This window comes from Zonotrichia leucophrys, chromosome 4A (assembly GCF_028769735.1).
Source record: "Zonotrichia leucophrys gambelii isolate GWCS_2022_RI chromosome 4A, RI_Zleu_2.0, whole genome shotgun sequence".
Classification (NCBI taxonomy): Eukaryota; Metazoa; Chordata; class Aves; order Passeriformes; family Passerellidae; genus Zonotrichia; species Zonotrichia leucophrys.
In genome coordinates this window covers 8,249,948-8,275,176 of record NC_088174.1, presented here as the reverse complement: position 1 = coordinate 8,275,176, position 25,229 = coordinate 8,249,948, and the positions used below count along the sequence as shown (strand labels likewise).

The following is a 25,229-nucleotide window of genomic DNA, read 5'->3' as shown; positions in this document are numbered from 1 at the left end:
AATTTTAAATAAACCTTCCTCAGGTAAACTGCAAGTTTAGTAGAAAAGCAGTAAGCTTAGAACATTTGACTTCAGATTTTTGTTTTACTTCTCTTTATTCTCAGGATGACAATCATCAGCCTTCATGGCTCTTCAGAGACTAAGCCCAAGAAAAAACAGCCCTTAGGGTCGCTGCAGGTCTGCATCAGCACCTCAGGCTGACCAGAGATAAGCAGCTGGGATCAGTGTGTGCTTCCCAAAGCTCCTTTGCCACTTTATCTCCTCCTTTATTCCAGAGAGAGCCCTGGTTAATTACAGACTGCTGATGTAAGGGGAACAGATCATCAGGGTTGGGTTTTCCTTCCTTAAAGCAGATGTTTACACTCACTCCTGGCTGCCCAATGGAGCAAGGAATGTTACTGGTATTCCTCCAGCCTTAAGTGCTTTTTAGCTAGGGCTTGGTTAAGATAATGGACATTTTCAAGCAAAAAACCAAAAAAGCTTTAAGTGCTTTCTCCTCTTATTAAAAATAGTGACAGTAAGATAAATAAAAGGTAAGAGTAGCAGAAAATGAAACATTAAACCAGTTTCTATTTGATATCCTAAAACAAAGATGAAGTACTAAATTATTCTGGTTATGGTTTACAAGTTAAAAACAAAGTTTTATCCTGACACATGAACAAAAGATATAAAACAAGTGTTTTGTTTATTTAAGGGGAGCTGGAGGATGAACTGGCAACCTGCCACAACTTTTGTTGGTGACAAAGGCCACCCTTTGCTGGGTGGGGGGGTTTTCTGCTACACAGGTGCAAACACTGCCTGATTAGTCAGTCCTCTGTGAAATGATTCACTTACAGTTTTCTGGTTTGGCTCCCAGCTCTTCTACTGTCTGCATGGTATGGATCTCCACATTTGCAGGGTATTCTGATTTATTGACCGTCTTCTTGTCCACATAAATGATGTGCTTCAGACAGGAGACTTGTGGCAGTGCAGTCTAGAGAAGAGAAATGAAATTTTTAGTAGTGTACTGACTGAACTGTAGGGTTCCTTTTAGCAGGTGAAGGTGGTACCACATTACCTTAAGTTTGCTCTCCAGGAGTTCCACACTGGTGACCAGGTATGATGCTCCACACTCGTTGAGACCATAGGTCACTGCCTCTTCCCCCAGGGTGGCATAGAGAGTGACAACTGTCACAGGGATGGGAGAGGACATGAAACAAGGGTAAAAGTAAAACTAAAAGCAAAAGCTCTTGCCTTAGCTTACTGGAAAGCACTCAATTGGGAATTTTCTAATTTGGAAATGAAACAGATGAGAAGTTTTTGGCACAAGACACTTCTGGAACAAGGAGGACAGCTGGGCAAGAAGCAGGTCCTTACTCCTGGACAGATGGGTGATGCCCCAAGACTGTCACTCTGTAGGAGGCCTTTGAACAATGCTCTAGGTAACAGGCTATAACTTTTAGTCAGCCCTGAAGTTGTCAGGCAGTTGGAAGGAAGCTATGATGGTCATCTACATCCTCCCAAAATAATTCTCCTTTTTCTATAGCAGAAATTATCACAACAAACAGATGCACCAAACCCCAGCAATAATGTACAAAGCAATCCCAGAGCAAGCAACTAACAGCAGGTGTTCTGCCCCTGAGCTCTCTGCAGGGGGGGACACACAACTCAGGGGGACAGGAAACACTCAGACATTACAGGGCACCAGCTTAAAGCTGGGCATGGCTACAGGCAGCTCTCTGCACACTGTCAGCTACTTTCCCTGCTTCCATGGAATTAGTGATGGCAGCAAGGCAGAGAATCAGACTAAGGAATCAGACTGGTTTTTATGCTGCCAGATTTTTTTAACCCAGACTGGCTACAGGAATGCCATTAAGTGCCTCCCAGCCACAATGGAGTTCACCTCTCCCCATTATCTCTACTGAAAAAAAAAAAAACCCCATTCTTTAGTATCATTTGCAATCTCAAACTGAAACCTCCAAAGACCATTAAAGGAATTTACCAGTGCTGTAAGACAGGGTTCAGGCAGAACAGGAGAAAGAATAATATCATACAGCTATTTCTCACTGCCTTTCAAAGTATAGAGATCCAGGCCAAATTAACCACAGTCTCCTACTTCAGCAGAAGTTCACCTCTTCCACTGCTGCCCCTGAGCAGCCTCTCTGCACACTCTGAGCTGCTCCTCACACAGGCAGCTGCTGCTGCTGCTGGGAGAAAGAGAGACAGCCCAGTGCAAGCAAAAAACCCAGGCTGTGGTTCACAGTGTGCTGTGTGCAAAATGGGCACTGGAGTGCTCAGTAACCACTGCAGCTCACCAAGTTTAACTCCCATTAGAGATTTCTGACAGCTTGAATAAAAAAAAAACCATACATAATTGTAATGAACTTGAGCGGCTTACAAATGTCACCAAAACAGACCACCCACAGACTATCATATGAACAAAAGTTCACCATTCCTCTCTTCTGATAACCATTTCATCTTTTGGATATATAATCTAGGATACAGACAGAAAATACTGTAAAAACATCCCACATTTTGTGGGGAGAAATACAACTGATATCTTCAGAATATTTAAAACAACCTGAATGGTAAGTGTACCATTTTGTCATTTTAACATATAGAACATAGCACAATAAAATCATAAAATACAGTTTCATAAGTACGAGCAAGTTAATTTTAGGGACATCCACAAAGCATAGGATAGACTGAAAGCTTCTAAGAATCAGACCATCAGCAGAGAATTTATGAAATTCTTACACCTCCAATGACAAGACTGGCAGAGTCAAACACTTCACAGCCAGATCTGTGCTGAGAACTGGCTCTAAAACCCATGAGAGGTAACCAAGCTGAGCACTCACGAGGGAAGTTGTACTTGAAGCAGGTGAGAGCCACAATCATCCACTCAGCTCGGGTCTCACAGAATATCACAACGGTGCTTCTGGGGGTCAGTCCCAGGGCAGTCAGCCCATTCCCCAGGCGAGTGATTTTCTCATTTATGTCTTCATAGGATAACCATCTGTAAGTTCCTAGAATTAACTTGAGAGGAAAAAAACAAGGAATTTCATGACAAGAAGCTTCTGGTATAGGTCCACCAGCTGATGTGAGCTGCTGTATAATGTAATGAGTACACAGTCTGCCATTCATTAAGAACTTGCTTTCATTTTACTTGAAGTAGAATAAAAGTGCATCCTGTATATTCTGTTATTCCTCAACTACCATAAAATGAATGGTTTATTAGATGATGACTGAGGAAGATCTCTAAAGGGACATGCATTGTTGAGGCAAGACACAAAGCAGCTCAAACTCAAGTCAGAATTAAGGAAAAAAATGACAAGTTTTACCTTTTTGAATACTTTTCCATTTGGTTGCATTTCATTTTCTTCACTCAGAATTTCCCTGGTTCCGAGACAGTCCTTCTTCCCAAACTTTGCTAAAGCATGGTCAAAGAGCTTGTCCAGAGTGTCTGCTCCAGGGATGTTTATGTTTGCTAGAGAGTCCAGGTGAGTGACAGAGCGGTAGGGGCTCCCCGGCTTGTCCGAGATGGGTTTAGCTTTTAACCGCTTTGCCATAGCCTTTTTCTTCTTGGCATTGGTAAGAAAATACCAGGGAATAAATACCAGCACACTGTACAACCAGATTAACAAGTACACAGGCAGCAAGAGAATGGCACACATTTCTAGCCTAAATTTCATTGTGGCTATTTAAAAGAGAAACTCTCATGGAGTTCTGAAGCAGACAAGAGCAAGGCAGCAGTGCAGAGTGGTGTGGGGAGAAGCAACAGGAGGTGAAGCTTAGGTAGAGCTGATTCAGAGCAGCTGCAAAATTTTAGTAACCTTTGAGAGCCAACAGTGGACACCTACGGGCGAAAACCAGTGCCAAGCAGAGAGCAGGAAAAAGAAAGAAAAAATAATTAAATTAGTAATATTATAGTCAGTTAATTAGTTTTAGTCCTTCTAAGAGCTCACTTCAAAAGCACCACTGCACAACAGAGCAGTGAACTGCTCTGGGGATGAAAGAAGACAAATCTTTTCCATACTTGTTTCTTGCATTCACAAATATTTACTTCTCACAGACTTTTCCCCACCATTTCTGTTTGAATAGTTCAGGACTGTTGAGATGAAGCCTGTCCTTCACAACATAATATTGTGTTTAAGCTACTTGAGTAATGACACAATTGTGTAATTATGGGAAAGGTCAACACTTGTTTTCCCACTAAATATTTGTACTACAGAGAAAAGGTACAGCAGATTGCTCTACTGCTTTTCAGAATATTCTATCAACCTTCTATTCAGCTTAAAATGTATTTTGATACACTCAAAAATAGTACATAGACTCAAAAGTCTACATGCTGTAATCTAAAAACTATATAATATTCCAAAACTGCTTTATTAACTTTGCTCCAGCAACTGCATTTTTAATCTTCTACTTTTCAGCTCTGAATGTCAGACTCTTGGAAAGGGCTTATGCAGATTTGCTTTTCCAATTTCAAAAAGTACTTCAATACATGCATTTCAAACTCCAAGTATGGAAAACAGAATAAAATCTGACCAATTTAACACAATTTAAAATAAAGTACAATTTGGCAAGATTTTGTCTGCATGTCAGAAATCTTTCCTCATTAAGGAGAACTGGGCCTAAATAAGGACTGGTGGTGAATGGGAGAAAAACAAAACCATCCCAGCAAACCCCAGTCAGGGCCAGCCCAGTGGGACCAGAGAGCCCTGGCATGTGAGGCAGGGGTGGTTATCCTTTATTAATGTATTTGCCACCCTCAGGTGATGAGGGAGGCTACAATTAACATTTCAGGTTAAACAAGACAACTGCTACTTACAGCAGACAGAAGTCAGTTAACAGGTTGGTGGGTTATTTAATGAGAATTTCAATAGAAGCAGTTGTGTTGTAGCCAATATCAACAGCTTTAAGGTAATGTAAGACTGAGAGATCTGCAGATATTTAAAAGAACATGACCTCCACATTAATTTTGTAATTACAGCTACAGAATAAAATGACTATTGAATGATAGTATAATAAACTAAGCTAAGCTCGGACTTGTATGGATGGAAGTATTCTTTTCTTTTTATAAAAAAAATGAATGCTACATTCTTTTCAAAATGTCCATGTTTATTCTGCTCTGGTGAGCTTCACCATCAACCTCAGCAGAAAAGAGATCAGTTTACTTTCCAAAGCTCCAGTTCTCCAAAATGAGGGATTATTGGTTTATAACACAAATCTTGTATGATACTTTCATCCCAGTTAATTCAGTGCTCCAAAACCAGCAGGTGAGTCTGCATTTCAAAGACAAGCCACCATGGCTCAAAGACATGGCAAGGAAATGTCAGGACACACCCATGGTTACACATAATGAATGCTACAAGTTAAAACAGACCCCAGGGGAACTCTGGCTGCTCCTCACCTTCCAACAATGAACATATCACCAGGCACATTGGCTTGGATAAAAAGCAGAGTTGTTGGAGTACTGCAAACTATTTAACACAGTGAAACAGTACCACAGCTTTTCTTTGGGCTGCACAGGAGCTTGTTCAGAAGTGGTGTCACTGTGAAACACTACTGCTAATAATCAAGAAGTGGCTAATTTAGAAAGGGAGGAGAGGAAGGTTGCATTTCTTTCATTTTCAAATTTCAACTTAATTTGTAATACTTTAAAAAGTGTTCCTAAAAACAGAAAACTTAGCTAATTTGTATATATTTGTAGTAATTTAAAAGAGAATCACATTTCTATCCTGGAAAAAATCAGTTGTAATTTTTAAGAGACATCAACTGGGAAAACTTAGTGAGTCCCAAAAAGACAACTGTGGCTTTTTCCTTTGAACATGCTCATGCAAACCTCACACACACACACAGACACACACACACAGAGTGTACTTACAAGGGATCTCAGTGATCACTGAAGTTTTTTCAGTGTTGATTAGACCTACAGTAAAACAGAAAAAAGAACATATTAGAAATTGGGATGTTTTTTGCCTTGCAGAAGGAGGAATCTTTAGAACTTCCACCCTACTGCCCCTAAGAAGCACAGGCTGTGAATTCAGACAGAGGTGCAACACAGCCCATACAAGGGAGAGCAATTACAGTACAGGAAAAGATTCAGCTTCCAAACTACACCAGACAGACAAGAGATGAAGCTGCCAAAAAGGAGATTAACTTTTATGTGACACTACTTCCTCCCTTTTGTATTTCAACATGTTCTGAATAAAATTATGAACAGAAGCTTAATGCAATTTAATTACCAATGAAACCCAGAAAGACAAGGAAGAGACTTTCATATTGCATAGGGTTCATTCTTCTCAAGGCAGAACAGGAAGCCCTTTGTCACTCTTGCTAGATGAATATCAGTAGAAACAGGAACCCAGGACTACCCAAGGCACACATTGCCCAAGAGAACACAAAGTGGATTTGGGGTATTGAGGTAAAAGAAGACTTTCCAGAACAAAAGCATGTTTATAGAGGCAGGGAGGCCTCCTTGGTCCCATGACCAGTGTAATAAAAGATGGCTGTGTGTAACTGCAGAGATAAGGCTCTAAGAGATCTACTGCAGAGGCTTTAACTGATGTTTAACCTAGTTATATTTTAAAGGTCTTCCCCATAAGTCTAAGATTTTAATCAGTTTTCACAGACTGAAACCGAGTTAAATGTCCCTTGCAATATTCTCCTACAAAGATTTTTTCTTAAAGCATAAAGAAGAGGTGCTAGAATGTTTTTAATTACTGGCATTTCCATGTGATTTTGATCCATTGCAGGATCATCCCAAACTCGTGCTAAATAAATATTTATAATCTCTTAAATATACTGCATATAACAGACTGACATACTCAACGTGCAAAGGTACCTCCATACCAGTTGTATTCAGTCAGAAGCCAAACTTAGCTACTCAAATTATACCTTATGACTTCAATCTCCTACTTAATTAGACTTTAAGAGGAAGGATGAGATGCAATGCTCACGTCAATGCACCATCCAAGGACAAGGTAAGATTGTCTTGCTTCAAGGTAAGACAACTCCATATTACTAAAGTATAACAGTTATGTTCTTCATAACTTTCCTCATTCCTTACAAATAAAATTTAGCATTCATGAAAACTTTCACAATAAAACTGGTATTTAACACTGAAATATTTAGAATATGTAATATTTTCTATTGGTTTACAAAGCTTATTATGAACAGAAGCAGCCTCTTTAGATGCTTATCTAGCTGTTTTGGAAACAGCAGCTTCCAGTTCTCGGTGCAGGAAATGCATGTTCCCAGAAAGAGCAGCGTACGTCAGGCATGGCTACGAGAAAAATGAAACCAAACCAAAATAGATGTTGTATCTATCTAGGAGAGCCTAGATAGCTGGTTTTCAGCATTTCCAAAGGATTTTCCTCTGGTGAATCAGCTTCTATCAATTCTGAGTGGTCTGGAGTTCATTTAACCTTTGCAGTGCCATGTTACAGTGTTCATGCTGGAAACCTCACTCATGAGGAAATGTTTCACTTACAGCTTTTATGTGCTGGGTGTTTACAAAAATTCTACAGTCCAAGTTTACTCCTGACTGACACTGTACTTTATGGGCTGCCAGAGATGGAAGAGATGTTATCTAAGTATAATCTCACTTTTATATCCTTAAATAAAAGTTTCAGGCAGATAATACACAACATTCTATTCCTGTCCTGTAGCCAGGGTCACAGAACAGAGTCTGAAATCACAGCACATGCTCTGGAACAGAAGAGACATTCCTCTCTTCCTAATTTACCTCAAATCTAAGAAACAACTAGCAATTATATTTTTTAATATAGAAAAAAAACCCTTTTAAATAGTCACAAAAGATTATGGGACTAAGTAAGAGCAAAAGTGTGTATGGGGAACAGAGAGTTTATGCCTCTGGAAGTGACTATTCTCAGAGGAGGAAATGCCTTAATCTTCTCTGCATTTGACTCTCCAAACTGAACAGAATCAACTTACTCAGCATTTACACACACTACTAGAATTTTTAAGAGTAATTCAAAATCAAATTAAGTACCTGTAGCTAGAAATTTTATCCTATGCAGTTAATAAGGCAGCAAATTATTATCATCACTAGGAAAGGCTTTAATTAGCCCAAGCCCAAAACCCTCTAAAGGCTTAATAGTGTAAGTATTTCAACAACACTGCTTACAATCCTTCCTCTGGTGTTAAAAAGCTTGCCAGGGATCCAATTTACTATGAAATAGCATGTTTGGAAGAAAACACAACTTCATTTTCTGTCTGCTTTAAATATAGTGTTAGGAAAGTAATCTGGTAAGGAAGATGACATTAGAGAGGAAAAGGATTGTGTTCTAGTTTGTGAAGAAATCTGCAATCTGCAAAGCAGATTGTTTTTAGTTTAAAAGCAACACCAGAGGAAGTCTGGTTCCTCTGCACCAGAGCTCCTTGAGCTCTTGCCAACTTCAAATGGAGACACAATTCTGACTTTAGTGTAAGTGCTCAGGGCTGACTCCTGTCAGGAAGTTCTGAAATTGTCCAAAACAATCCAGTATGAGTAAGGAACAACCATTTCTGCAACTTCTCCAGCATCCAGGCAGATCTAAACAGTTTGGAAACCACAGTGAGCATTCAGGATTTGTAACTGGAAAAGTGGTTTTACACTAAAAAAAAATAAATTTGAGTTGACCTAAGTATGTGGGTGTTCAGTTAGTCAGCTTTTGGAAAGGAACTTAGTTCGTATTTAGTCGTCCTGAATTTGTTCCGGTACAGGACAGAACAAGGCTGGGATTTCAAAAAGAGATGACACAAAATGAGATTACTCCAAGGGTAAGAAATTCCACATAGCAAGGAAGATGCATCACAATAAACAAATGAGTGTGCATAGTGTCAGGCTTCCTACAAGTTTTGATTTTCCAGATTTATACCCAACACACACAAGAATGAGAGAACATTTCCACAGCTGAGAAGACTGTGATGAAATAACAGTAAGAGTTAGCAGAATCTGGTGGCTAATTACAGCTTAGTTGGGGTTACAAAGATTGAAGGAAAAGAAACTGAAGGAAATGATTCAGTTTTTACATCATGTCGGTGCTTTTATAAAAACAAACTCCAGCAATATTAATGCAAGTTACTCATAGGAAAAAAAGTTCATTTTTCTTTCTTTCTCACAGGCAGATTTCTACGTATCTTCCTCTTGCACATTTGGTACATCACAAATGGCAGTGAAAATCCAGAGAAAGCCTAACCAAACCTAACCAATTTTCAGAAGTACTTCTGTGCTCTGGCAATGCAATAAGAGCTCAAAGCCTGAGATTTTGAGAGCTCTCACTATGCCTGTACAGTGTAAATACTGCTACCTATGTCCCAACAAACAGGGAGAGGGGAAATCAGTTGTAGTGGATCCTGATACAAGTTTAAATACATACATTCTACTTGAAATAGCAAAATCACAAATAGCCTTAGGAAACTGTGTTTCTCTTACTGCTGTTTAAAAAATACTGCTGCTTAATACAATATTTTACTCAGCTAATAGCAAAGGTAATATTTTGGAGAGAAAAGGGAAAATATTACTGTTGTCCTTTATGTTCATTGCTTCTGCTTACTACCTCAGAACATATATGCATTTAAAGCCAATCGGAAAAAAAAATCCTTTTCTAAGTGTCAAACATCTATTTCTGCAACAAGTACTGTAGTGCAAGCCAGCCCAGCCACACTGAGCCAGTAGTTCTCAATTAGCTAAGAGCTGGGTGTGAAACCTCTCTCCTAATTTGTAACATGAGTGCAAGCAAATATTTGGTGAAAGGGTAAGAGCTGTTTGTATGCCCCAAAGGCAGAACACTAAAGGCCACGGCAAGATTTCACAACTGAAAAGTGTCCACTGAGCCTACCCAGAACCGGGAAAGCACCTCCTGACCCACCTGTTCTTTGTCTCCAGCTCCAGCAAAGCTGCCCCGAGTAGCTGAGGCTCCCCCTGCAGCGCCGCCTCTCCTGCAGGCAGTGCCCAGCCTGAGCTCTGCTCTGTGCAGCCCAGGCTGAGTCACAGAACCACACAACCATAGGATGTTCGGGGTAGGAATGGACCTCAAAGCTCATTTTGTTCTATTCCCCTGCCCTGGGCAGGGACATCTTCCACCAGAACAGGTTGCTCAGGGCCCCATCCAGCCTGGCCTTGAATAAGTCCAAGGATGGGGCATCCACAGCCTCCCTAGGCAGCCTGTCCAGTGCCTCACCACCTCCCTATAAAGAATTTCTTCCTATTACCTAACCTAAGTTTTCCCTCTTTCAGTTTGCACCCATTTTCCCTTTTCCTGTCACCACAGTTCCCACAACAAGGCCCCTCGGGCTCCCCTGAAGGCCCCTTCAGGTACCAGGAGGGGCTGTGAGGTCTCTCCCAGTGAGCAGCCCCAACTCTCTGGGGCTGTCCCCACAAGGCAGCAGCTCCAGCCCTCTCAGCAGCTCCATGGCCTCCTCTGGACTTGCTCCCACAGCTCCAAATCCTCCCCAGGCTGCACAGCCAGACCTGTGTGCCACAGTCCAGGCTGGGTCTCACCAGGGCAGGGCAGAAAATCACCAGGTCAATCTGAGTTCCACTCAGCACTGTGAATGCACTCACTGTCACTGATGACAAACACAGCTGTTTCAGTATCTTTTTTTGTGCTAAGGGAACTGAGAGACATCTTTCTGTTTCACTGGCATTTTAGTTAATGACTAGGCTACAAACTGGTAGTTTGGACAGAGGGTATTCCAGAAGAAGATGGAAAAGGAGAAAATAAGCAACTGAAAAATACTGTTATTACCAGCATCTAAAAAATATACTTGGACTAAAGGGAAAAAATACAAAGAAAATACATATTCAATAGTAATAAAGTATTTCAGTCTAATCCCTCAATATATACCCCTGTCTCATCAGGCATTATGACAAATGTTACTCTGCTGTTCCAACAGCAAAGATAAATGTACTGTTTCCACCCAACTTTTTTAAACAAGGACACGAAAAGACAAACAGTACAAGCAAGGACAAATTTCAGAGGACATGTGGCCACAGAAGACTTCAGCAAAAGCTCTGTAAACAGCCAAAGAAGAACTGATAATCCTCCCTCCCACACACAGTAAATATACAATGGACAGACTGGCTAGGCCTGTGTTTAGCTACACAAGCATTTAGCAGTGGAAAGGCTGTGACTTGCATGGCTCTGATGATCCAACAAGTGAGATTTAAGTTATCATCATCTTCTATTTTCCAGTTCTTTCTCAGTAGCAAACTACTTCACAAAAAGAGAGTGTAGATCAAATCAATTTGAGACTTACACATTTAAAGCCCTATCTGCCATATCTTCCCCTGCATTTTCAGGGCACAATGAAACTCAATAACTGATGTACAGTTGGTGCCTATATAACTTAGGTCAGAGTTACAAGGTGCTTATATAGCTTGAGTTATAAGATATCAATATAACCTGTTATCAATACAAGCTAAATCATGACTTTTTATATACCTGTATAACCTGAATCCTAACTTTTATACCTATGTAACCTGATATAATGTATACCTATATAACCTGAAAAAATTATCAATGTAATGGCTGACTAGTATATACTACACTATAACTAGTACATACTATACTGTAACTAGTATATGGTTAACTAGCTGCTTAATGCTGAATAGATGAAAAAGAAGAAAAAACTCACCAGGTGGATAGCTTTAGAGATAGGTGGGTATAGCACTAATGACAAATTGGCAAATGTAAAGCAAATTGGCCACAAAACAAAGAATTTAGACCAGACACACAGAGGAACACCATAATTGTGCATGCTCCAAAGACAAAGTTGAAAAGCTCAGATGCAAAGACGACTTTGGAAGCCTTCATCAAAGATCTCCCACAACCCCCAAAGTGGGGAGGCACAAGTGCAAAAGAACTGTCTAATAACCATGAGCTCACACCATGTAAATTAGTTCTGGCGTGTATGTGATGGTGTTGCAGGGACACTGAGCCACACTGACTGTATAAATGCACCACAGCACTTGACAAAGGTGGGTGAGTTAGGAGGAGAAATCGCCCTCACTCAGCACTGCAATAAACACAAACCTGCTCTATAGACACTGCTCTGTGGGGGTTTACTTCCAGCCCATCTTTTGGGCATCACAGTGTTTTACAGTTCTCAAAGCCAGATTAATATTCCTGTTTCTGCCATATTACTGGATACTGCAGATAAAAGTTACATTCATATTTCCTAACTAATCTTTTGCTTCTAATTGCTAGGTGCATCCCTGGGCCTGGTGACATTCTTTTATCTATTTTCAGATATTGTCAGCACCAGAAACATAAGCATTGACAAATGCTTTATTTAAGAATTCTTAAATTCACTGTTCAAGAATTAGGGTGCTCATCTCCCCCTCTTATGCTTCCAATGATCATTTCAATGACAGCCTTTGACAATGTAAGGAAATTAGGGTGCCATGTGCTTTTTGTTTTGCAAATAAAGATGGAGAAAATAATCTCCCTAGGTAAGTGTTTTTCAGAATTTGATCCACAGAAAATGTACTTATGCTTGTCCAAGTTCTAAATATAACTCTCCATTCCTCCTGGGAGCCTGACTGGCTCTTCAGCTTTCATTTTGGCAAGAAATGCTGCCATTGATCTTACATTTACCTTCCTTGCTTTTCAGAAACTCCATCATCTCTCATCATTCACATTAGGGTGTTTTCTTCTCAGACAGGGGTCATAATTTAGGTAGTGAAATTAATTGCATACTCAAAAAAGGAAGAGGGGAGAGTAAATGCTCCTTCTTGTGTACTGCACCAGTAGTCTTTTGTCTACCAAGAAGTGTACTGTAGGCTGGGAGAGATTTTTCTAAGGTTTGTATGAGTTTTCCAAAATTCTGTAGGGACAGTCAACAAGAAGAGCACTAGAGCTGGAAAATACACCTTCCTTTTTCTCTTAGGAGCTCCCATTCAAATGCAAATTCCTCCCTTGTTTGACTAAGCTGAAAAGCTAATTTTTATTTAGTTTTCTTATTTGCATTTTGAAGAAATTCTCTCCTTGCAGACATTCTGATATACAGATGACTGGGTGTGCACTTAAAAAATACAAGTTTAAGAAAGTTGCCCCCACCCATGGTCATTTGAGATGGAAGCTCCTGAGATTTCAAGCATGAGTCATCTCTATTTCTCATTTTCATTGTGTAATACAAATGCTTTGAGGGTCAATAAACAGTAAGAGCCTTGGGAGCAAGCACAGTTTAATCTTTTGAACAGATTCACAGTATCTTCCAGTGAAAAAGTGATGATGTTTTTTGCATGTTTAAGGAACTGCATTTTATTGTAGTTTTAATGCAAAACTGAAGCACAGTCTATTGCTTGGTTCGTGTTGAACCTACCCCATTCGTTTCTAGGCAAACACAGCTAGATTAATTTCTAAATATTCATCATCTCTGGATCCACACATGGAATTCCCAAGTTGTAACTTTTCAAAGACAGGACTACATACTGCAACTTTTTGCTGAACTGACTTTAAACTTTTTGTGAGTGAACTTGCCTTCTGCTACTTTCATGTGCTTTATGGTAGACCAAGATACCTTTAGGGTACATTTCTGTTAATAATGTTATTTGGCATTTTCTGCCAAGGAAGGCAATTTTACTGCTGCACTGTTTCATAACAGTTCTTTGATTTTTATCTGCACTTCAAAGAGGAAGTGAGGTGACCAAACAAATCTCATTGCAAATTACATTTTCCCCTACAAGGCAAAGTGCACATTCAAGTTTTTAGATTTAGCTCTTAACAATATTTTGCTCAAAAGTACTCTGAACATAATCATTCATACTAACGAGAACACAGCAGAAACTAGCACAATTCTTCAAGATGCCTTAAAAAAATATGCAGTGAAAAAATACCTCTGAAACAGTTTTAAAGACCAAAGTTTTAAACTTTACCACCCCCCAACAAATGTGCATTGCACTTCTTATTCACAGACAAGAAAGAGTTTAAGGTGTACGGTTGCAAAGGCAGAAGCATTTGATGTTCTCAGCCCAAAATATCCAAGTGCCATTTGCAAAGCAGCAGAGGAGCACACACTGCAGGCCTGAGCTGGAGCTGCCTCTGCTCAGTGAGCTGTGTAACCACATCTCCATGGCCATACCCATGCCCACGTCCCACCCCTCAGTAAAAAACACACCAGCACAGGACAGCTGGGTGCTAGCACAGCCACAGAGCTTCCTGAAAGAAAACTTGTTCAGATCCTGACAGTCCAAAAGATAAAGTGTGTGTGACTATTTGCAGCAAAGCACATACCTTTGATGCCATGACTTTTGTTATTTATTTAGCTATCTGGGTAATTTTGAGTTCGAATAAAGCAGCAGTCACAGTAGCAACTGCAGAAGAAAAAAATGTGCAGCACTAGACTAAACAGACAGTAAAGTGGTCTCAGACAAATTCTGAAGGAAGTTTCAAGAGGAAACTGACCATTCTTTCAACTTATTTTTAGGAACTTTTTGTTCTGAAAAAGGGACTGAAAAATCCTTACCATGACACAGTGTATCACAACAACAATTCATAGTTTAGTAATAAAAAACAATTAATAATCTAGTTTATTAACAAATGCAGTGATATTCAAAAAACTAACACTATCAGAAAATGTTTCTAATTCAACTTAAAAATACACAGTCCCCATTTCAAGTCTATCAGATTGATCCTTACAGTGATGGGAGGACAAAGTTCCCTGTTGAAGTTTTAAGTAAGGGTTATTTAAGGACCATTCTAGTTATTGTCAACTATTGTCTAGTTATTGTTATTTTGCTGCTCACTAGCAGACACAATTCACTTTACCTTGAACAGAACTGCAAATTGAATGTATCTGGGTAAGCAGGTTGATAAACTCACAAAAAATCTAGAAAAGAAAAACATAAAATAGTGAAATTTCTAGGCCCTCTTAAGTTACAAACACATCTGAACAGACCACTCAACCCAAACCTTTCCTGGCTTGGTAACAGAGCTTTGTCAGGTGCTGGTTGTCAGTGCCATTTGTACAAACACTACCTGCTCCTTGAAACATGGAACAGCGGGTATGTCAGGGCATTAGAAACCATTAGAAACTCATTACATTCTCATGTTTAATTTTCACCTCAGTTTTATGTTCTGAGCACCTTCAGGAGTTTGAATGATGTACCATGCTGCCGAAAGCACGCCAGACAAAGAGTTCTCATGTGTACTCAGGATGGTTAAATCTGGCATCAGACTGCTTTCAACAGCCTCAACAGTAAAGCTCAGGCAACCCACCAGTCAAAGCTTACCTTTCTGAAAGATAAATTACCTAATGCTATCCAAGTTACAAATGCAAATCTCATTTCAGCTAACCAGGAGAACTAAAAGCTAAGAGGTAATATGTAAAAAATGTCTCAAACTATTTGTTCTATCTGAGGAACACCAATGGATCTACTTAGAGAAACAGACAAGAGAAACCTTTGCCACCATTGCCTTTCAGGGAATAACACATCCTCCCACCTTTTAAACCCACATCTGGACACAGACCATTACCCAGAAAGGTAGGAAAACATCTGGTGTGGTAATATGATCAGGACAGAGTCTTACACAGCACAGTGAGAAATAAATGTATGTGGTAATCATTCATCAAACCACCTTTGAGCATGCAAATAACCTGAACTCATTCAGGGCTACAATGAGGGTTTTTTCCTGCAGTTATGTCAGCCAGAAACTGCCAGGTGTTTATCATCTCTCCTCCTAGTTGAGTTCATGGAGCTGTAAAACTTTCTGCACAGGTACTGTTATTGAAAGTCATGCAAGAACAGCAGGCCTGAAAGAGCCAGATGGAGAACTGGCAATCCCAGAATGGCAAAATGCAGCACTCCTACAAGGAGAATGCTCTGCAGAGTTTTCTAAGGCATAACCTTGCTCTGAGTCCTATTCCAGTCCCCACTGTCTCACCCTGCTTTTCACTCAAGCAAGCTGAGTTTCACTTTCTAGCTGTTCCTCTTGCCTGTGGCAATGCATTTCATAAGGAAAGCACTTTTGACTAAGTTGCTCAAACAGAGGAGCTCATAAAAATGCAGAAGTATTTGCATGCTTATAAAATAAACAGATAATCCATTTTCATAATGAAAATCAAATGCATCTATCAAACAAAGGCACAAAACCAAGGCCATCAAGTTCAGTATTCATTTACCCTGTATAAATACACAGTATGAATCAGCAGTACATACAGCTGCCTTCATGGAAAGTAACGTGCAGAATGACAAACTAATGAGTTACCATGAGCAGACAGAAACTACTCTGTCCTTCCTACTTCTACATCTGGTGCACAAAGACCATAGGCACCACAAACCAAGATCTCTTCCTTCTTTTTAATTTTTTTTTAATATTTTTGTGTCACTTTGCTCTTAGTTGACATTACCACTAATGTGGCTTACTCTTCTACATAACTATAGAAAATACTGTTTGTAAAACTAAACTTTCAGCAGCAGCCAGAGTGAGACTGCTGGCTGCAGCCTTTGCAAGCTTAGTGCATCCATGGAAGTGAACTAGAGGGGAAAAAAGGCAACCAGAAGCTCTACCATGATACATAATCCACTTTTATCTTTACTGAAAGCCAAAAAAACCCCAACCCAAGCCCAACCCCCCCATACCTAGCCACGTTAAAAAAATTTATTGCAGATTCATTTTATACACTCCAAAATACCTTAACAGGCATAATTTTTGTTTTGCCTGTGGAAGGTCAGGAGTTAGTAATTTTCCTAATCCAAAGTGACTGAGTGGTAGCTGGCTGCCAAGCTGGCAGCTTAAGCTATGAGAGCAATGCCCTCATTCACAAATTTTTGGGATTTTGCTGTGAGCCATTCAGCATGCTGTGATCCACTGTGTCCAGCTCCTCAGACTGAACTGGCATATTTGAAATAGTGATATTTCATAGGCTGCTCAGCTCCTCTAGCTACCAAAACAAATGGGAGAATGACTCAATGTGTATTCTACTTATCATGTGCTCTAGATAAACTGAATTTAATTTGATCTTTTCCAGAACTATTGCATGTATGCTGCTGGGGAGGAAACAACCAAGTACCCAATGGATCACTTAGACAAGGTGAAGTGTTTCAGTAAATCCAACCAGTTATATCAATTTGCCTTTTTTTTTCAGACAGACACTTGCACCCTCTTACTAGCCAGGACAACACAGACTCCTTGTGCTCTTACCAGCTTCCTTCAGCCCCACCTACTCAACAGGACAGTGGTGTCAGTGCACATTTAAATGTGCAAAGACTCATTCTGCTGCATGTGCTACCTGCCATAATCATGTGCAATAAAATGATGAACTACAACACAGGGTGAAATTAGAGCAAACACTTTGTAGTACCTGCCCAACTTGATAGTAGTGAGTGCTCTTTGTATTTCACTGCTTTTGAGGAACTGACAGTAATCATTATTTACAATCTTCTGTTTCTCTAACTACATCCTTCTTAGTGTACTTTTTGGTTCAAGTGCACAGAAACAGACCTAATAAATAAATTACTGTTTTGTAAATTGCAACATCTACAATCAAGACTTGTTGCCAGATAAGCAATCACTATATGAACACAAAATGTAATTGAGAAAGTTCTTATTTTAGCAAACACTGTGGTATAGGAGGCTTGTAATGGAGCTGAGAAAGTTTGATGTAGAAGGGGCAACTCACCTGCTCAATCTCCAAAAACACAGCACACCTTCAGCTTTAAAGACCAGCAGGAGATTTGATTTTTTCAAGCTAATCAGTACATTTTCCCCTGAACCACAAAGGACAGCTCTTATGTTATGGCAGAGTACCTCCTACAAAAAATTCAAGCACAGGAATCAACTGGTGTGCCCAGTGGTGCTGTGGAGAACACAGAGATGGGGGAATGAAGGGCACCAGGCTCCCCCAGAGCCCACAGCAGGCTCGTGGTGAGAGCTGCTGCACTGGGCAGACACTCACAGTTTGCAGCTGGGCGCCTTCAGGTGCCACAGCAGGACATGGACAGGCTGAAAAACAATCACAGGAAAAGCTAAAAGTCAGAAACACTGCTGTACTGATGTCTGTAAAAGCCTCTGTGCAACTGAGGGACAGTGAGAATTCACTTGCATGAGGAGACTGTTAAAGCAAATTTAACACAAGTGTTAGGGCTGCTCTTACCGTGGTACATGACAAAGATTTTCTGGCAGCTTTAAAAGAAGTGCCTTAGGGCACACAGGTGCTCTGAAGAAATCAGTTATTTGCTTTATATTTCTTTTCCCAGTACCTGAAGTGGGAAATACCAAATAAATATGCTTATAAACTACCAACAGAGAAGAGGATTTTCTCTTTGTGGTATTACACGTTCAGTATTATAACTTTTTCAGTTCCTCTCTATGCCAATGTTTGGTTTTTTTCAGTGAGCAGGACTTCTGCATTTAAGGCCCTTAAAAAAGCTCAGGGGTGACTTACCAAGAAGGGCAGTTACACAGCTATTTTAGGGGCTACTCTGCCAATGAGCTGAGTAGGTGGATACAAGGGATGTATAAATTACAACAGTGCCAAGGTGAGCAGAGACACAGCTGAAAACAAAACTATTTGGGGATGGGAGGAAATACTTCAGGAAATAAGCAGCAGCATGAGGATGCTCTGACTTTTTTTGAGGATGTTTGAAGGTCAAAAATTTCAGCACAGAAATGAGTGTGTTCAAGCTCTCAGTCCCCAATAAGCCCAACCCCAGGGAAGTCAAACCACATGTGGGTGTGTAGTGGGCACTGCTGACAGCACCAGAGCCCAGTCCTGCAGCCCAGCACACTCAGACTGCCATGCAGCAGTCACAGAGAACCTTAGCAAAGGCACTACTGGCACTCCAGTCACTCCTCTGAAGTTACACAGCAAACACCCAAACTAGCAGCTGTATAAACTGGATACTGAACCACTGAAACTGAGCCACTGCATGTACAGAGGAAAATCTCAGTGAAGGTGGGGTGCAGGATGCACTTCTTGTAGCTCATAATGTGCCAAAAACTATTTTAAAAAGCACCATCCTTTCATGCTACTTCAGTCTACTCCTCTGTCTCCTAGAATATGTCATACTTACTAAGCATAATTTAAATGAAAATGTTGTGCAGCTGGGTGAAGCACATTGCCAAGTGGAACAAAGATCAGAGATTGTACTAATACTACCTTCCCTTTAAAATAGGTTGCAGTGTCTTGTAATATAGCTAAAAAAAAACCCAACCAAACAAAAACCAGGTCTGCTGTACAAATCTAAGAGCACTTTTGCCAAACATAACCATTAGCTTAATGTCAAAACTTTTACATGTTGGCCCAGCTCATACTACAACAAAGGAAGGGGATAGAGTAAATATGTCATTAACATATATTTTAAAAATAAAGCATTTATTTATTATAAGTTTATTTTTTTTACTACCTTAAAACAAGCATTTCTGTAACTGCCTGGGTATTGCTCACTTACAATCTTATTTTTTGCAGTAAGGAGAGTTAGAACAGAACACCACCTCAGTGTTATTAAAATGGTAATTTAAACATCTCTTAATTAGTACAAGCTGTAAGAGAACAAGTACTGGGATGTAATGTGCTATTTTAAATCTGTCCTTGCAATGTTAACTTGTTTCTAATGTCACAGTTTTTCAAGCACACCTAGATTATTTTTAAAATTGATACACATATTAATATTCTAACTGCCAGTAAACATCTATGCTATAAAACATCAGGGTTTGGAAATAAGGGCACTTTCTCTGTACACTAACAAAAGTGATGAGCAAAACTCATGCAATGAGCTGCAGTATCATTACAGCTTCAAGTAAAACAGGTATGGATACAGGTCTTCTGCTCTGAGTTTTGACTTTTAAAGCTGTCATTGCCAGATCAATGAGTTTACAATAAGACCTTTAAAAGAAATAAAAACTTGTAAACCTAAAAGGAAAGTTACAAGTATGTTTTTAAAATAAGATGCCCTACTGATGAAGCAGCAATGCACTATAGGGAATCAATAGTCACATCAATATACACAGAAGGAAATCCTGCAAATCCCAGTACATTTGTTTTTGTCCTCAAGAAACAACAATGGTATTCAAGTATAACAGATTTAAGAGTCTCGGATTTAAAGTGATAACCAGGGTTCCACCTTGGATCACTTTAAATCCGAGACTCTTAATTCTGTGATAATTGGTAGATCACTTTATCTCTACCTTGGAGATAAAGATATCTCACCTTGAAACCTGGTGAACTCCCAGATGTACAACAGCCCTTGATTTAGTATTAACTGTACTATAAAAACCATGCAAAAATGTATTTTTTTAAAAATAATTTCTCAATATCTAGGATTCCTTAAAACCACTTTACTGAGGTGAAAAGTACCCTTTGATTTCAGGGGCAAGTCCAAGTGCTTAGCTCTATCTGAATCAAAAAAAAAAAAAAAAGGGAAAACAATTCCTCACATCCTTCACATTACACAGCTGTTACTCCAAATGTAAAGCAAATAAACTGCACAGTGACTTTCTGAAGCAGCAGCATCTGCTCTGACCTCACATCCATCCTAAGCAACTCATGCACTCAAACTTTAAAATTCATCCATTATACAAACTGACAATCTGGCAACATATTGGCTGAAGGAAAACACTTCCCACTCCTCCCAGTCCCATGCCCACAGTCATCTTTCCTTGCTTGTTCTGCTCCTCCATTTCCCAACACTGCCTGTGCTATTTATTTCCTTACTAAGAATTTGTTCAATGTGCCTTTGAGTTTTCTGCTATATTTGGGATCATCATAAATAACTCCCCAGACAATTGTACCATCAGGCCTCACACCCACACACTCCTTGTAACAAAGCTCTGCAGGCTCAAGGGCATTGCCAGGGCTGGGGCATCCACAGGGCTGTGCCAGCCTCTCACCATCCTCAAGTTAAAAAGAAGTTGATGGCAGCCCCAGGTCAGTCCTGACCCAGAAGCTGCTCTGGGCTGTGGCAGCACAGCTCAGCAGCAGCACAGGAACCTGCACAGGACACAGGCTCCCTATCTAGGGCAACAACAACAGCACCAAGAATTTCCACCCCCACCACTCATTCCTAACCTCTGTCTCACACACTTGGTCAGGTAAATAATGTTATGAACACCTGGCACACAATGGAAGCTGTATCTTGATTAGGAGTGCACTTCATAGGCAGTGCTAGGCAGGAACTGATAGCCCTGATAAGATGTGGGCAGGCACAGCAGTGCTGTAGTTTATTTACCTTCTGCCCAACCATTTCTGTTGGTACCAGTGCAGATCTCACTAGGTGCTTTCTGCAGAGAAGGAAACTGAAACCACAGCTCCTAGGCAAAGCTGGCCACTGGCCAAATCTTTTTCCAAACAGCATCTTTTAGGTCATGTCCATATAAAACCAGCAAAACCAACTCACAGCTCCAGCACTAAGGCAAGGTCCTCCCATGCACAGAGCAGTCTGACAAAGGGCCTTGGTGCTGTCAGGCTCCACAGGTGTAGGAGAAACCTGTCCCACCACCTGAGTGTGTGCCTGACCTTCAGTGCCACACAGCTCACCCCGAGAGAGCGGCCACAGAAGGAACAACCAGGGCTGCACTCAGTTTGCTTGCATGTGCCTACCTACAGAGTTCAACATTCAGAAGAAACAGAGCTTCTAGGAGTGTCAGCAGATTATAGGCAATCCTAACTTCCCTCCACCACACTCAACCAAAAAACCAATAATAATCCCTATCCACTGTAAACATAGCTCTGCCAGCAGAGGAGAAAAACTTTCTTACGCCCTCCCTTCCATAGAGCTAGTCCATTCCAAATGGAAACGTGAAGGGCAGTAATCCCAGTTACAGGAGGAGAGCAGGAGACTGGAACAATGATGAACACCAAAGCAGTCACTCTGCAGCTGCCCCAGAAGGCAGTAAAATTAAACAGTGTGGACAACTTTTGAGATAAGCCTTCCACAAAAAAGGCTGAAGATGTCGCAACATCTAAATAACAATCCAATCCATGAACAAACAGAAAGAAACCATAAATTCTATTTCTCAAGAAATTGTTTTCCTCCTTCCATTCAACTTCCTTCTCTCTTGCAAAAACAAATGTCCTGGAGCACAGTAACCACATGCTTATTTGAGTATAGTATGAAATTTCCCTTAATCATTAACTCCAACTCTTTTTTAGTTTAAGCAATGCCTTACCCAGAGGGTTCTTATAAAACAGCACTCATTCATTTCTCACGTTAACTATCTAACTCTATTTATCATTAACTTCAATATATTTTGCATGTTTACTTGGCTCAGGCTACTGTTTGATATCTAATTTGAGTACTAACTTCATTTACAACAGTGTAATAGGCTGCATCTATTTTACTAGATAGATATCATAACATCACCTGGCACATAACTGTATGCAAAGCCTTGCCTTAGTAGTTTGTTAGGTAGTGGTTTCTCTATTTTTATAAAAGAGCTGAAGCATTACCCTTGCATGAGGAGAAGGTGTCATATGCTGAACTCTGTTAATTTATTATGCTGAAAGTTTATAGCTGCTGCTGTTGGATTATTCAATAGCAGTCAGTGGGCAGCACCACCACTGGCAGTGCATGTTCCAGAGGGCATTAAAGGTAACACATGAGCTAACTGAGCATGAGATGCAAACACCTAAATAATGAACACCTCCTGAAACCCCCTCACCACAGCAGGGTCTGGGGAGAAATCGTCTGTTTCAAGTTTATACAATTCTATAATTTAAGACAACAATGAAAGGGGAACTGATAAATACAAAGAACTGAGAGCTATGTTAAATATGCATGAAATAGTTTCCAAAATAACTTTTATGAGGAAATATTTAAGGCTTCTGTAGAATTGTATTAAAAGTCAAACTTTGTATCCATGCACAAAGAGCAGAAGAAGTAAAAATGAAATCTGAAAATGACAGGTTTCATTTTAATGAAATGTCAGAGACTGCAGAACTTTGCTACTTGTCTTGTGATTGGGTGAGAAGACTGAAGACATGAAAATCTTAAACATATCTTAGGGAAAAAGAAAATCCATGTCTTCAGTCATTGCAGTTAGTCTGAGTTGACAAATTCCAAAGATTTAAAAAGCAGGACTTACAGAAAAAAACATCGTATGTTTCTAAGGTCTATCTGCCGCTTTATTTGCTCATTTTTGGCCTTGAAATTGGCAAGGCTACAACTGCAAGTTTGTCTATAATAGTAAATGACAACACACATCATATTCTTATTTTCTGCAACAAACCAAGATGCAAAGAGGACCAACAGAGGATGCAAGCAAGGACCAACATTATCCTTAACCTGACAATCATCTTTTACCATCATCAGGGACTTCAACTGCCCATTTACTTTCTATAAAACATTCCTCAACACCTCTCTGTAAAAAAAGCTCTCTGTAATCCTCCATCTATATTTACTGAACATCCTCACTGAAACGATTTGTACTATCACTCCTTTTTTTCCTAACAGAAATGTTTCATATTTCATTTTTCTCCAAATATTATGTGTTATAAAGGTTTATGCTACAATTATTTCATTAAGGGACTGGGCAAACAGCAGCACTGGATCGCGAGAGGTCTGTGCAGCCAGGGCAGCCAGGTACTGCACATGCACTTGCTTTTCGAATAAGTTTCAGAAATCCACAACGGGGATGCTCTAGAACACCAAAAAGCAAATATAAAATATTCAGCCAGTTTCTTGCTTTCCTTGAACAGGTGTTTAGTGACGTGGAGCAGAGAAGCCTGCGCTGGGCGGTGAATCACCTCTCCTCATCAGCATCAGCCCATCTCCCGAGCCCAGCCTCCTCCCCTGCATCCAGGCGGGGGCGGGGGGCTCCAGGGGCCGGGGGGCTCCGGGGGAGCCAGAGCTCGGCCGAAGCACCGGGCAGGGCCCAGGGATTGGCCAGGGATGAGCTCGGGCCCGGCGCGGAGCCGGGAAGGAGCGGGCGGGGGGTCCGGCTGCCGGCGGGAGCGACGGCGCTCGGCCCCGCGGGCTGCGGGCGTGACGGGGAGCGGCGAGATGCGCCAGAGCGGCCCCGGAGCTGCGGAAAAGACCCGGAGAGAAGCCGCGGGCCGGGCAGTGCTGGGGCAGGCAGGGGCGCTTCCCCCCGGCTTCACGGAGGGCCGCCCGCCCGACCCCCTTCGGCACTTCCAGGAGGCCTTTCCGCGCCGCCACCTGCTCCGGGCAGCGCCCGAGGCTGCTCCTGCCCGCCCGCACCGGAGCCCCGAGCCCCGGTGCATTCTCTAGGCCCGGCCCCCCGAGCCCCGGCGCATCCTCTGGGGCCGGCCCCCCGAGCCACGGCCGTGGGGACGGATCTGACCCCGGGTAACCCCGCTCCTTCCCCGGCTGACCCGGCCGCCTCCGCCCGAGGGAGCCCCGCGGGCCCCGGGGCCGGGGACAGCGCCAGCCCCGCAGCCCCTCTTCGTGAGCGGGGCGACCCTCCCGCCCCTCGCCGCTCCCCAGATGCTGCCGAATGGCAGCAAGGGGGGTAACCAGCTCTGCCTCGTCCCATCTCACCCCACTGTCTTCCATCCCATCCCATCCCATCCCATCCCCGCTGCGCAGAGTCCTCACTCACCGTGCCCAGCCCCGGCGTTGCCGGCGGAGATCACAGCGCTACCGGTGGCAGTACCGGCTGCTAAAATGGCTGAGGGCGCGGGGGAGGAGCGAGCCCCGCGCCGCCGCCGCCAAGGCCGCCCAGTCCTCCCTCCCTCCCCTCGCCACCGTGACGCGCTGGGGAAGGGGCGGAGGCGGCCGCGGACCCGAGCCCGGGGACACGGTCAGTGCTGCCGCCGCGTCCCGAGGTGACCCCGGGATTCGCAGGCTCGTGAGGGGGTGACACGGGACCCCGGGCTTCGGGCAGAGCTCGGTTAGCGCGGCCCTTGCGCGGGGCTTGTCGCAGGCCGCGGGGCAGGCCGAGCCTCGGGCACACGGCAAAAGGCAGTGCCGAACCCCAGCCCCGACCCCCGGGCAGGCTCCCGCTGCAAGCAGCAAGGCCGCCAGTCCGGATCTTACAGCTGGAACAGAGGGCTCGGATGTTTGTACCCCAGTTTTGGCTCCTGACAATCTGGAGACCACCAGGCCCGGTCGGAGGCCCCTTTCGTCTTTATTCAGAACACAAGGAACGGGTTTCAGCAGCAGTGCTGACGAGAGTAACTGGGATTACTCACAGCGTGGTTCAAAAAGCCAGAGGCTACAAATATCCCCATGATTCATGCAAGAGTTTGCCAGATGGTTTTAGCTGTTTTGGAGTCTGAGGCTTCTTCAGAAGAGAACTGGCACAAAATAACTTGTTTTTGACAATGCCACTTCTTAA

The 25,229-nt window shown here is 41.9% G+C and overlaps 1 protein-coding gene across 7 annotated transcripts in view; it reads right to left on the bottom strand.

Moving 5' to 3' along the window:
* The window catches only part of ACSL4 (acyl-CoA synthetase long chain family member 4), a 37,381-nt gene extending 12,751 nt beyond the window's left edge, over positions 1-24,630 (bottom strand). Inside the window, exons 1-7 of one of the 7 annotated variants that reach the window (XM_064713311.1) lie at positions 24,492-24,540; positions 14,760-14,820; positions 5,867-5,911; positions 3,321-3,835; positions 2,838-3,015; positions 1,058-1,167; positions 835-973 (exon numbers count right to left, since the gene is read on the bottom strand). In XM_064713311.1, coding sequence (XP_064569381.1) covers positions 835-973; positions 1,058-1,167; positions 2,838-3,015; positions 3,321-3,671 — 778 coding nt within the window. In that variant the 5' untranslated portion in view covers positions 3,672-3,835; positions 5,867-5,911; positions 14,760-14,820; positions 24,492-24,540. Of the gene's footprint in view, positions 1-834; positions 974-1,057; positions 1,168-2,837; positions 3,016-3,320; positions 3,836-5,866; positions 5,912-14,759; positions 14,821-17,613; positions 17,632-24,491 lie in introns of those variants that run through there. The other 6 variants (XM_064713314.1, XM_064713317.1, XM_064713310.1 and 3 more) reach the window with 6 other exon arrangements.
* Positions 24,631-25,229: the final 599 nt, after the last annotated feature.